At 42.4% G+C, this 13,541-nt stretch overlaps 1 protein-coding gene across 3 annotated transcripts in view; it reads right to left on the minus strand.

Moving 5' to 3' along the window:
• nup133 (nucleoporin 133) overlaps positions 1 to 13,541 on the minus strand; it is a 55,196-nt gene that overhangs the window by 17,665 nt on the left and 23,990 nt on the right. For all 3 annotated transcript variants that reach the window (XR_010976140.1, XM_068044216.1, XM_068044215.1), the window contains exons 11-18: positions 12,864 to 13,021; positions 11,212 to 11,303; positions 10,425 to 10,588; positions 6,788 to 6,882; positions 5,745 to 5,969; positions 3,830 to 3,952; positions 1,979 to 2,078; positions 447 to 698 (exon numbers count right to left, since the gene is read on the minus strand). Coding sequence is in view for 2 of the 3 variants with exons in the window: in XM_068044216.1 (XP_067900317.1) it covers positions 447 to 698; positions 1,979 to 2,078; positions 3,830 to 3,952; positions 5,745 to 5,969; positions 6,788 to 6,882; positions 10,425 to 10,588; positions 11,212 to 11,303; positions 12,864 to 13,021 (1,209 nt within the window). In the remaining variant the exon portion in view is untranslated. The remainder of the gene's footprint in view (positions 1 to 446; positions 699 to 1,978; positions 2,079 to 3,829; positions 3,953 to 5,744; positions 5,970 to 6,787; positions 6,883 to 10,424; positions 10,589 to 11,211; positions 11,304 to 12,863; positions 13,022 to 13,541) is intronic.

The following is a 13,541-nucleotide window of genomic DNA, read 5'->3' on the forward strand; positions in this document are numbered from 1 at the left end:
CGTAAACTTAGATTCATAAAATGGTTACAGCACGTGAGGCCATTCAGCCTTTCTTATCTGTGCTGGCTCTCTGCAAGAGCAACTCACCTAGTCCCACTCCCCTTGCCCTTTCCCTGTAGCCCTGCAAATTACTTCTCTTCTGATGCTTATCCAATTCCCTTTTGAAAACTCTGAACCTGCCTCCACCACACTCTCAGACAGTGCATTCCAGATCCTAAACACTCGCTCTGTAAAAAAGCTTCTCATGTGGCTGTAGCTTCTTTTGGTATTCAACTTAAATCAGCGTCCTCTCTGGTTCTCGCTCCTTCTGCTAATGGGAATGGCTTCTCCCCATCTACTGAGACCCCTCATGATTTTGAGCACCTATCAAATCTCCTCTAAGCAGAACAACCCCAGCGTCTCCAAGTTTAAACAAAAACGTTGGAAAAGTGGAATGTTGTACATACGCAATTGTGATAGAAGAAATGAGCGTTTCTGGGTGTATTCCAAGTCCAGTTTATTGTATCTTTCCTGCTGAGCAGGTCTGTCCACTGACTTGAGTTGACATACGTAACCATCCAGATAGAAATCAATTAGGGACACCAGTTGCTCCAGAAGGGTATTGCGTAAAGTGGTGTCAACTTGTGGGTATACCTTGTTCAGAACAATATCAGTCTGCCGGAGTATCACATTCCTCACACCCGATGGACCACTGGATGCTTTAAAGAGGAAATAATAAACAAAATTACTAAAATGAAAGCCTGAAAAGTAAGTAGTGTCACAATAGAACCATAGCAAAGTTACAGCACAAAATGAGGCCAATCAGCCCATCATGCCCGTGCCGGCTAAAAAAACAAGCCGCCCAATCTAATCCCACCTTCCAGCACCTGGTCCGTAGCCTTGCAGGTTACAGCACTTCAGGTGCGGGTCCAGTACCTTTTAAATGAGTTGAGGGTTTCTGCTCCAGCACCGATCCAGGCAGTGAATTCCAGACAACCACCACCCTTTGGGTGAAAAAGTTTTCCTCATGTCCCCTCTGATCATTCTACCAATCACCTTAAATCACAATTCATTTGAAAGCTGGGTCATAAGCAATAGCTGAATTTTTAACATTGGTGCCACCTGTTAGATTAATTCTCTGCACAGGGCAGGTAAAGATCATAGAATGCTATTCTGCCCTTCACGCCCATGCTGGCTGTTTGATAGAGCTATCCAATTATTCCCACTCCCCTGATCTTTCCCCAAAGCCCTGCAAATCTTTCCTTTACAAGTATCTATGCAATTCTCTTTTCAAAGTTCCTGTTGAAACTGCTTCCACCGCCCTTTCAAGTGGCACATTCCAGTTTGTAATAACTTGCTGGATAAAAAAAGTTCACCATCTTCCCTGATGTCAAATATCTAACCAACCCTCCTCCCCTCCCTGATGTCCTACCTTTCCGCTGCTCCATATATTGGCACATTACCTTGTTCCAGTGATTCCCCACGTAACAAACTCCTGAACTCATTAGTGACAGGAGACAAATAGAGTTGGTTACTGTCACACAAATAGAGGGAGGGCAAAGTAACATCTCAAGGCTGCTAGCAACAGATTCTAAAACTATACAGACACAGCCAGAAAGCAGCTCCCCAACATTGCTTCCCCAAACCTCCCAGCTGCATGGAGTCTGGGGGTGGGGGGTGGCGGCGGGGAAGCAGGGATGAAGATGGAATGTACTGAATGAGACAAAATCTTGAGAAATGTGCAGAACTCACACTCGCTGCCTCTAATGTGAATTGTGTGTCCCTGCTAGTGTCACAAGATCTGGTAAAGAGACATACTGCACGTGGACAGTTAATGACTGCCACAGCAGATTGAGCTCAGTTCTAGATTAGAAACAAGGTTAAACATTCTAGACTAAAAAAAGGTGAATAAATCTTCACCACAGCCTACAGCAGAGCTTACCCACACCAGCTATGTTAAATCAACAGACACCCCATCAGCAACACAGTCCCATCTCACCTGTCCAGGGAACATACTCAGGTTCCTGTTCAGTCTCTTCTTGTGACTTATAAAATGAGCTTTTATTGTGTCGATGGTGGACAGCTGCATGCAACATATCCTGCGGATAAATTAAAAAGATAGATAGTTACATCACCCTCGTGTGCAACCAAGCACAATACCTCCTATAGACAAGAAACAGCCGGAGCAGTGCTAAACAGGTCCAACGTTCCCATACACGCCACTGTTCCAAACATTTTAGCAACTTACTTAATTGCTTCACCATAATTATCTCAATATTGGAAGCAACGAGTTTACTGCCAGGGTTCTGCATCCAGCATAAGAGGTGTGTTACAGTAAGCTAGTAAAAACATGTCTTCTCTCCATGTACAGGCTGTTGGCTTTTGATCAATGCCTCCATGTATAGGTGTGTAGGGCATTGAGCCCATTAGTACTTCAATTAACTCAATCACTGTAGACTTGCAATCATTGAACCAGCAGAGCCAAGTCTTATGCACAGTTCACAGATTGAACAGCTTGTTGGGATGAACGGTCTTTTCTCACTTTGTTTATTTAGGTTATTAGCTTGAATTTCCAGCCATATTGGCTAGACAATAGGGGAACAGAAACAGCTTTCTCAACATCTCAATCAAACAGCTAGTCCCATGAAGGCCTCTGGTGTCTCCTGGGCCACACTATGAACAAAGCCAATGAAACAATAATTGAAGATGCCAAATGGATTTGGATCGGTGAAAATGAGAATATTTTCAATGGAATGCAATCGTAAGAGAATTCAAACTGAAACAGGTAAACACACTCTTCCCAATGCTGCCTTTATGAAGGTGCTGATGCTGGGTTAGGGTTCCAAGGACACCAACATATCTGTAATACCTCACCTCAAGAGCAGGCACTTCAGCCAACATTTCCTCCATCCCCAGACCGCCTGTAACGTCCCACCTAGGGTCAGCGCACTAGAACTCTCTAGTTAGTGTGAGGGGATCAGGGTGTAGAACTGGGGCTCCTGATCACCATCAATATAATGGGGCGGTACAGTGGCGCAGTGGTTAGCACCGCAGCCTCACAGCTCCAGGGACCCGGGTTCAATTCTGGGTACTGCCTGTGTGGAGTTTGCAAGTTCTCCCTGTGACCGCGTGGGTTTTCGCCGGGTGCTCCGGTTTCCTCCCACAGCCAAAGACTTGCAGATGATAGGTAAATTGCCCATTGTAAATTGCTCCTAGTGTAGGTAGGTGATATGGAATATGGGTTAGTATAAATGGGTGGTTGTTGGTCGGCACAGACTCGGTGGGCCGAAGGGCCTGTTTCAGTGCTGTATCTCTAAATAAAAAATAAAAATAAATAATAGGAGGTGCACTCACACATACTGGTCTTAAGATACAGATTCACAGATTAAAAACAAGATATTCTGTTCAGGAGCAAGAAGGAACAACAGGGATAGCTAAAACAAGATTTAAATTGGTCTTCCCCCTCTTGGCCAGCTCTGAGCTGTTGCTACACAGAGTCAGCAGCTAACCTGCCCCAGGCCTCTGAAAGGGCCACACTGGACCAGACTGCCAACAAGCAAGAAACAGCTGGCTACATTTGGACAGGAGGCGGAGACAGAAACACAGTATTATATTTCTATCAGATGATGCACGAGTGATTCAATGTCAATGTGATTTACAGCTCTGCATCAAAAGTTCAGTCCAACACTTGTATGAAGAGTGTCCCTTTCAATCAGATTGGCCTCTCCCTGCCCTAGTTTCCATATAGATAACAGAATTATTTTCTCTAGGTTTCTAATGAACTGCAGTTTCAGCAAACTGGCTGTGTGAATTTGTAGATTAAAATATGCAAATTCACAGGATGCATTACCTTCAAGATGTTGTTAACATTTATAACAATTTGTGCCCACTCCAGAGACAGTGGGTGGTTCTCCTCCAAGAAACGTTCTTCTTCTTCTAACAAACATTCGAATGCCGTGTCGATCTGGGAGACCTGTGCAGAAAAGGTATATAAATATAGTGCCACAATGTACAAATGTCAGCTCCAGAATAGCCTGTTTCAGGTAAACTGCAACCTATTGGACTGAATGACAGTTTCTGTAATTACTATGCATTTCAAGAGAGCAACACTTGTCCTATTCCCTTTTCCTGCTGAGAAGGCTGGTTGAAGTGCTGCTCTGCAATGCAAGCTTTTGGTGGCATCAGGTGCAACTGTGGGGACCAGGCTCACTGAGCCTCTGATCTTCCCTCCTTAGGCAGAAGCACCTTCCCGACAGCATGGCCGAGATAGGGAACTCGCCAACTGTCGTGTCACCGTCGCATACTCCATTAGAATAGTGCATGCTCCAATCCCACTGATAAATTGGTCTATAAACTTCAAATGTTGCTGCTATATTGCCCAATGTTTAAAGTGGCAAAGTGAATGAAACCTGTACTGCCTTGGCCTCTTGCAGCCTCAGCACCTTTCATGGGCTGTAGGGAATTTACAGCAATGATTTAAAACAGGCTGCCTCGGAGAAAATGAAACAGAATAGAAAAGAGGATATTGGACTAAAAAAAAATTAAAAGGCAAAGTTCCCTCTTTCTAACTAGGACTATTCATTAAAAGAAAAAGTGCACTCGGCATCCAAACTATAGCTTGTAGGCTTGGGCCCTGGTGCAGCATTTCCCTTCTGTATTGATGCAGGTTTAAATTATATTCTCTCTGTTCAGTTGATATTTATGAACTCCAGTGGCCCGACACTTTACAAAAAGCTGCTACTTCATTGGTAGAAAAGGGCTGCAGCATGACTGGCAGATTTGGCACCCAAATCCACCAGTGATATTTCCAAGCAATGAGGCAGCTGCTTTTTCCATTCCGATAAACCAACCTCAAAAAATAAAAAGGAAATAAAAATTTAGAATGCAAGCTTTGAGATTAGAAAAATCCAGTGGTGATAGCGCAGCAATTACCATTTGTAACAGACAGCGAGGAGCAGTCCAGGAGAAGCAACAGCAAAACTGAGAGCTGGCAGAGTCCCAGCAGGTGCAAAGTTATTGGACTTTACTCTCATTGCTCCATAAGGAATTTCAGTTTTACCCCAGAGAGCTGTGGATGCTCAGTCATTGAGCACATTCAAGACACAGATGGACACATTTTTGGATGCTATGGGAATTAAGGGATATGGAAATAATGTGGAGTTGAGGTGGAAGATCAACCATGATAGTGCTGAACAACAGAGCAGGCTTGAATAGCCAAATAATCTACTCCTGCTCCTATTTCTCATGTTCTTGTGTTTGCATAAACATTTGATACAACTAGAAAAAAATAAGCTGATTTAGTTTAACTTTAGCAACTTTTAGGGAATGACAAAAACTGTGTACTCCCCAAGGAGGTCCTGCTTGAATTCAGCATTCTGAAATGGTTTGCAATGATTCGCTGGGCTACATATCGAATGGAGAGAGAAGCAGAGTTAATGTTTCAGGTCAGTGACCCTTCTTCAGAACTGGCAAATATTGGAAATGTGAAAGGTTATATGGTCAATGGTCAACTGACACTAGTCCCCAAAAATATCAGACAACTGGGTAACTCAGGTTACAAGTTAAATTGCAATGTGTATAAAATAAATATGTGTATAAAGTAAAAGTGTTTCAGCTTCTCAAACTTTCCAATTCATGTTGAAAGAAACAAATAATTTCATATTAAAAAGTTAATTTAGTACTTTTCTCAGATAGCAGTAATAGTCCCAGCGATACATTTCATATCCTCTAAATGCTGTAACCTAAACCGAACATGAAACTCTTACCTCCCGGAAGAAAATATCAGCTGGGGTCAGGTTTTGAGGAATGGCCTCATTCTGTTTATTCAGAGCACAGTTAATCGCTGCATTTACAACTTCAGGAAGCTTAGTGTGTTGGTTTTTTAGAACAATAGCGGCAGAAAGTTTCTCAGCATGTTCACAGAGCAGGAGACGGGTTGCCATAGGGAGTCCACGCACCACAACAGTCTTGAGGCGATTTAGTAATTCCACCTAGATTTAAAGGAGGAATCCACTGGGATTAACATATTTGATGCTGAACAACATGAAAAGTTTCTCAGAGGTCCAGTCATTCTTTAACAAAATTTTAGCACAGATGACGACCATTTGGCCCATCATGCCTGTGCTAGCGCTATTTTACTCTAATCCCATTCCCCGTACCATTTTATGTTCATTTTCTTCACTTATCCATTCTTCTTGTTCCTTCCCCTGGTGGCAAATCATTCTCTGCTGTGTGTGAAAACATTTCTCCTTACTTCCCTTCCTTTCATTGGAGGACCCAGTGGAGGAAGTTTGCTTTCCCAACTTCAAATTTGTGCAAATTACAGCCGAGTCTTGAGGGAATCTGGCCCTTTCTGACATTTTACACCACACATGCTTCAAACATGGAGGGAAAATTCAGATGAATTTGCTGCTGAAAATAAGCTCAACATGACCATAGCCCAGTGATGACACTCTCACCTGAGTCAGCAGGTAATGGGTTCAAGTCCCACTCTAGGACATGAGCAGTACTGTGGCCCACATGGTTAGAAATGCTGCCTTTTGGATAACACATTAAGTCGAGATCTCATCTGCTGTTCACATGGATGCAAGAGAGGCCACAGCCCGATTCAAAGAGGAGGATGCAAGATGCCTGGCCTGCAACCACCAAAATCAGGACATCTGGTCGTTTATCTTTGTGGGAATCTGCTGTGTGTAAATCAGCTTCTGCACTTGTCTGCATAACAATGGCTGGACTTTCAAATTATTCAAACTATTGAATTATTTTCAACGCTTTGGCATGTCTTTTCTTTCTTTGAACTAAAACTTACATCCTGAAGAAATTCCATCAAACAATAATGGGCTTTCATCTTATCTTCCAACTGATGAAGCAGCAGCAGAGAGGTGTTGCTAAATCGACTTACATCTGTGAAGAGTACACAATGTTAATACAGCTCATCAGCCTTGCTCTAATAAACTGCCAGAAGCATTGCAAAGTACTCACAATCTTCATATAAAGTTATGTTATGATTACAGTTTGCAAAAGATCTCATCTGCACACACAACCCAATATGATCCCAAGAAAATTCAGGATAAAAATATGCTGAGGAGACTGCATGATAACCAGAATCGTCAGGTTTGTCTCCATTGGCTGAAACCCGTCAATTCAGACATGAAGCATTCACTGCTTACACAGAACCTTCCACATCAAGACTCAGGAACAAGAGACAAGGAAGAGCTGCCGGATTAATGCAGCATTTAATTTGCAGAGGGTAATTACAGCAGGGAGAAAATTTGCTTTTGTCCTTACAACTAGGCATTCTTTCCTGTGGGCATAGGAGCAGAAAATATATCAGAAGGAATTTCTGTGACAGAATCAGGAAGATATTTTGACCATTCCAAATTCTGGGATTCACACAGACACCAGCCCAAACCCCATAAACACGTGTTTCACCAAGGGACTGGAAACACTGCAACAAGCATGGAAACACTGCATATATTTTAAGAAATACCCATGATAGCCCATGGACTCTTTGAATGGATTCTAATGAAATGTCTGGTGGGGGTCGTAACCAGTTACCCTGTCGTTGCAGCAGCAATGGACAGCTTATTGTGTGATCATACTACAGCACAAGAGGACACTGTGACATCAGGGAAACAATGGGTAGGCTGGAGAAAGTTGATTTAGAGCTGTGGATGACGAATTTCTGGAGTGTGTTAGGGATGGTTTTCTAGAGCAGTATGTTGAGGAACCGACTAGAGAACAGGCTATTTTAGATCTAGTATTATGTAATAAGAAAGGGTTAATTATTAATCTTGTTGTAAAAGAACCTTCAGGGATCAGTGACCATAATATGATAGAATTTTACATTATGTTTGAAAGTGAGGTAGTTCAATCTGAAGCCAGGGTGTTAAATTTGAACAAAGGAAATGATGAAGGTATGAGGGGCAAATTGGCTGATGTGGATTGGGAAAATACAATAAAAGGTATGACAGTACGTAGGCAATGGATAATCTTTAAAGAAATATTACATAGTTTACAACAATTATACATTCCTTCAAGGCACAAAAAACCCAAAAGTAAAGGCAGTCAACTGTGGCGAACAAAGGAAGTTAAGGATTGTATAAGATTAAAAAGAAAAGGCCTGTAAGGTTGCCAGAAATAGTAGTAAACCTAAGGATTGGGAGAATTTTAGAATACAGCAAAGGAGGACCAAGAAACTGATAAAGAAAGGGAGAATAGAATATGAATGTAAACCAGCAAAAGACAAAAAACAGACTGTAAAAGCATCTATAGGTACATAAAAAGGAAACGGTTGGCTAAGACAGATGTGGAGCCATTACAGGCAGAATTATAATAGCAATAGAGAAATGGCAGAGAAGCTAAATGATTACTTTGTGTCTGTCTTCACGGAAGGAAATACAAGAAATCTCCCAGAATTAGAGATCCAAGGGACTAGAGAGAATGAGGAATTGAAGGAAATTAGTATTAGTAAGAAGGTTGTATTGGAGAAATTAATGGGGCTGAAGGTTGATAAGTCCCCAGGACCTGGTATTCTACATCCCAGGTAGCTATGGAGATAATGGATGCACTGGTAATCATCTTCCAAAATTCTATAGATTCTGGAATAGTTCCTGCAGATTGGAAGGTAGCAAATGTCACCCCACTATTTAAGAAGGGAGGGAGAGAGAAAAAAGGGAACTACAGACTTGTTAGCCTTACATCTGGAGTAGGGAAAATGCTAAAATCTATTCTAAAGGATGTGATAAATGGACACTTGGATAATAATCTGATTGGGCAAAGTCAACATGGATTTATGAATGGGAAATCATGTTTGATAAAGGGGAGTTGGTGGACGTAGTATACTTGAATTTTCAGAAGGCTTTTGATAAAGTGTTTCTATGCTGTATGACTCTAAAGTCCCCCACAAGAGATTGGTTAGCACAGTGGCACAGTGGTTAGCACCACAGCCTCACAGCTCCAGGGACCTGGGTTCAATTCTGGGTACTGCCTGTGCGGAGTTTGCAAGCTCTCCCTGTGACCGCATGGGTTTTCGCCGGGTGCTCCAGTTTTCTCCCACCGCCAAAGACTTGCAGGTGATAGGTAAATTGGCCATTGTAAATTGCCCCTAGTGTAGGTAGGTGGTAGGGAATATGGGATTACTGTAGTGTTAGTATAAATGGGTGGTTGTTGGTCAGCACAGACTCGGTGGGCCAAAGGGCCTGTTTCAGTACTGTATCTCTAAATAAAATAAAACACACGGGATAGGAGGTAATATACTGGCATGGATTAAGGATTAGTTAACAGGCAGAAAACAGAGAGTAGGAATAAACAGGTCATTCTCATGTTGGCAGGCTGTAACTCGTGGGGTACTGCAAGGATCAGTACTTGGGCCCCAGCTGTTCACAGTATACATCAATGATTTGGATGCGGGAACCAAATGTAATATTTCTAATTTCACAGATGACACAAAACTAGGTGGAGATGTGTGTTGTGAGGAAGATGCAAAGCGGTTTCAAGAGGATTTGCACTGACTTAATGAGTGGGCAAGAACATGGCAGATGGAATATAATGAGGAAAAATGTGAGGTTATCCACTTTGGTAGGAGGAACAGGGAACAGATGTGCAGAGTATTTCTTAAATGGTAAGGGATTAGAAAGTGTAGATGTCCAAAGGGACCTGGGTGTTCCTGTCAATAAGTCACTGAAAGCTAACATGCAGGTGCAGCAACAATTAGGAAGGCTAATGGTATGTTAGCCTTTATCACAACTGGATTTGAGTACAGGAGTAGTGAAGTCTTGCTTCAACTGTCTAGAACCTTGGTTCGACCGCACCTGGAGTACTGTGTGCAGTTTTGATCCCCTTACCTTGGGAAGGATATTATTGCCATAGAGGGAGTGCAACGAAGGTTCACCAGACTTGTTCCTGGGATGGCGGGACTGTCCTGTGAAGAGAGATTGGGGAAACTGGGCCTGTGTTCTCTCGAGTTTTGAAGAATGAGAGGTGATCTCATTGAAACCTACAAAATACGTAAGCAGCTCAGATGCTTCCCCTGGTTGGGGAGTCTAGAACCAGGGGACACAATTTCAAAATAAGGGGGAAGCCACTTAGGACTGAGATAAGGAGAATTTTTTTACTCAGAGGGTTGTGAATCTTTGGAATTCTTTATCGCAGAGGGCTGTGGAAGCTCAGTCATTGCGTATGTTTAAAGTAGAGATTGACAGATTTCTAAATACCAATGACATAAAGGGATATGAGGATAGAGTGGGAAAAGGGCATTGAAGTGGATGATCAGCCTTGATCGTATTGAATGGCGGAGCAGGCTCGATGGGCTGAATGGCCTACTCCTGCTCCCGTGTTCCTATGTACTGTATCAATTTTCCATTAACAGTAATCATTTTTACTTATGCAATAAACAGTGTATTCCAACAAATTCAGCAATGCAGCTTTCTAGTACAAAGCCTTACCGTTCGGTACAGATTCGGCCCAGCGTGGGTCACAGGCAGGATAGTCATTGATTAGATCGAGACTGATCTGTGCCACAGCAAAGTCCAGGTCAGAATCAGGTCCCATATCAACATCATCTGGGAAGATTTCCTCCAACATGGTCTGGGCACCAATTATGTCCTTTCTGGAAGTTAGTTATTAAAAGTAACTCAAACTGTACCCAACAGAACGAACAAGCAATTGCAAGATTTGCCCCAGTCTGAAATTAATAACCCAACTAACACTTAAATGTTTCATTTCAAAGGTACACAGGAACAGGAGGAGGCCATTCAGCTTGTTCCAGCATGCAATTAGATCATGGCTAATCTGTACTTCAACTCCATATTTCTTGATTCCCTGAATTTAACAAAAATTTATTGAGCTCAGTTCTGAAAACTACCATTGATTCAGAGCGCCCACAGCCTTTTTGGGGACAGTTCCATATATCCACCACCTTTCGAAAAAAATGCTTCCTGATTTCACTTATAAATGGCCTAGCTGTAATTTTAAGATTATGCCCCCTCCACCAGAGGAAAGAGTTACTCTGAATCTACCCTGTTGAATCCCTTGAACATTTTAAACATCTCAATTTGATCATGCCCCAACCTTCTGAACTCAAGGGAAAACAGACCAACTTTATGCAACCTGTGCTCATAATTTAACCCTCTAAACCTCGGTATCATTCTGGTGATTCTGTGTTGTACGTTCTTTACAATTATTTGTAAAATACCTGCATCCAACACCAAGATTCCTGCTACCTGGTCTTACCTGCAATACATCACAAAGGCAGTCTTCAACAACTTAGCTTTATCCTCCTGTGCCTCCATCTCTGCTCTTTCAAATGGCTGTCTGGCATCACTCTGAGAAAAAGATCTGATTTTAACCTAACAATGCATTAAATCACAGTAATTAACCAAAAAAAAACAATCAAAGCACCACCACCATCGTTGAGGAGAGATTCAATAGAAGTGTACAAGATTATGACAGGCTTAGATTAGTTAGACAAGGAAAACTGTTCCCATTAACTAATGGTACAAGGACTAGGGGATACAGATTGAAAGTTTTGGAAAAGATATGCAGATGAATATGAGGAAGAACCTTTTTTAATGCAGCGGGTGGTAATGACCTGGAACTCGCTGCCCACAAGAATGGTGGAAGCAGAGACAATCATTGACTTCAAAAGGAAATTGGATGGCCATTTGAAGGAAATAAACTTTCAGGGCAACAGGAATCGAATGGGGGAGTGGGACTGACTGGATAGCTCCATAGAGAGCTGGCATGGACTCGATGGGCCTCCTGCGGAAGAAAAGGCTGCAACCAAAGTGAAATTATAGAGAAAATAATCCCCGTAATTTTATTTTGTGAATTATTTTAGTTATCTACAATTTCACCCATTTTCAAAGTTTCTACCTTTATATCAAATTAACTTCACTGCAAATTTCTATAAAGCTAAAAGCTATTCGTGTAAAAGAAAATTTGGGACACACCATTCATTTCTACACCTCACACTCACTGTGGTCATACTGCACATCATACACAGCAATGGCTGTACATGGCAGCAGTGCACAGATCAGATTCCATCACACAACAGAACAGAGTGAACCTGGTCCAGAAACTCGCTGGAAGGTGATGAGGACATAAACCTGAACTACTCTACAACAGAATACTGCTCTGCCTCACAGACCTGCAGACACCAAAGATCATAGATGTACAGCTAAAGTCCACTCCAACTAAGAAGCTCCCAGTGCTGTCCCACATCACCCGCCTGTCATTCACTGCAATGTTATCATGCACAACGAGATGGAAAAGATCTTGTTTAAGACCAACCTTCCCAATCACGATGACTTGAAAACCTACCAAGAAAGCATTTAAAATCACATCAGCCATTCTGGGAAACAGCAGCTAATATTCATGCAGCTGGTACCATCCCACTGATGGATGGAATTGAGGGACACAAGCAGCATAAAAGAACCAACACCTCATCACCCGCCCAACAGCAGAGGTCCATGGATTCAAAATCCCTCGACGATAGCAGACATCGCTCAACTGAATTGCACAGTACATGGATGATGCAACCACCTGCTCCATAAGTGAAAGTTGAGGGACGACCTGAAGTGCAATTGTGGCCACGAGTCCCTGACCATGGAACACATCACATCAACCTGCCCATTAAAATCTGGTGCAGGAAACACCTCATTTCCCCACTTGGCCTCTCTGGAGGCTACGGAATGGATAGCCAAACTAGATATCCTATTTTAGTCTAGTTAGTTAGTTTTGATGAAAGGCCATCAACTTAACACGTTTTCTTCTTCCCTACACAGATGCTGCCAGATCTGCTGAGTATTTCCAGCTTTTTCTGTTTTTATTCTTGACATCCCATTATACTATAAGTAGTAGTATATAACAGAACTAAACTTTACCTGCACTGTTGGCTCAGAGGCCGCTAAGGCCAGAGAATCTTCAATATTTTCAGGTAACATTGATACAGTTTCTTTGGGTCGAGCAGCAACCAAACCATTGTTCCTGCAGAAGAGGATGGGTAATCCAGCAAAACTTCCAGCACCCAGGATACCATCGCCTACAATCAGTGACAGGATTTCACAATTAACACACAAACCAATACATTAACAACTTGCATTTATATATCAGCTTTAATGTAGTAAAACATCCCAAGGCACTTTATGGAGTGTTATGGAACAAAATTGGACACCAAGCCTCATAAGGAGATATTAGGCCAGATGACCAAAAGCTTGGTCAAAGAGTTAGGTTTTAAGCAGTGTCTTAAAAGGCAGAAAAGAGATGAAGAGGTTTAGGGATGGAATTCCAGAGGTTAGGGCCCAGGCAGCTGAAGGAACTACCACCAATTGTAGAATGGTTAAAATTGGGAGCACAAAAGAGGCCAGAACTGGCAGAGTGCAGAGTTGTCGGGTTGGAGGAGATTACAGAGCTAGGGAGAGGTGAGGCCTTTAGAGGGATTTGAAAATAAGGATGAGAATTTTTTTTTTTATTAAAGTGTTGTTTAACCAGGAGCCAGTGTAGGTCAATGAGCACAGGGGTGATGGAGGAATGGGACTTGGTGCGAGTTAGGACACAGGCAG

The sequence above is a fragment of the Heterodontus francisci genome, chromosome 13 (assembly GCF_036365525.1).
Source record: "Heterodontus francisci isolate sHetFra1 chromosome 13, sHetFra1.hap1, whole genome shotgun sequence".
Lineage (NCBI taxonomy): Eukaryota > Metazoa > Chordata > Chondrichthyes > Heterodontiformes > Heterodontidae > Heterodontus > Heterodontus francisci.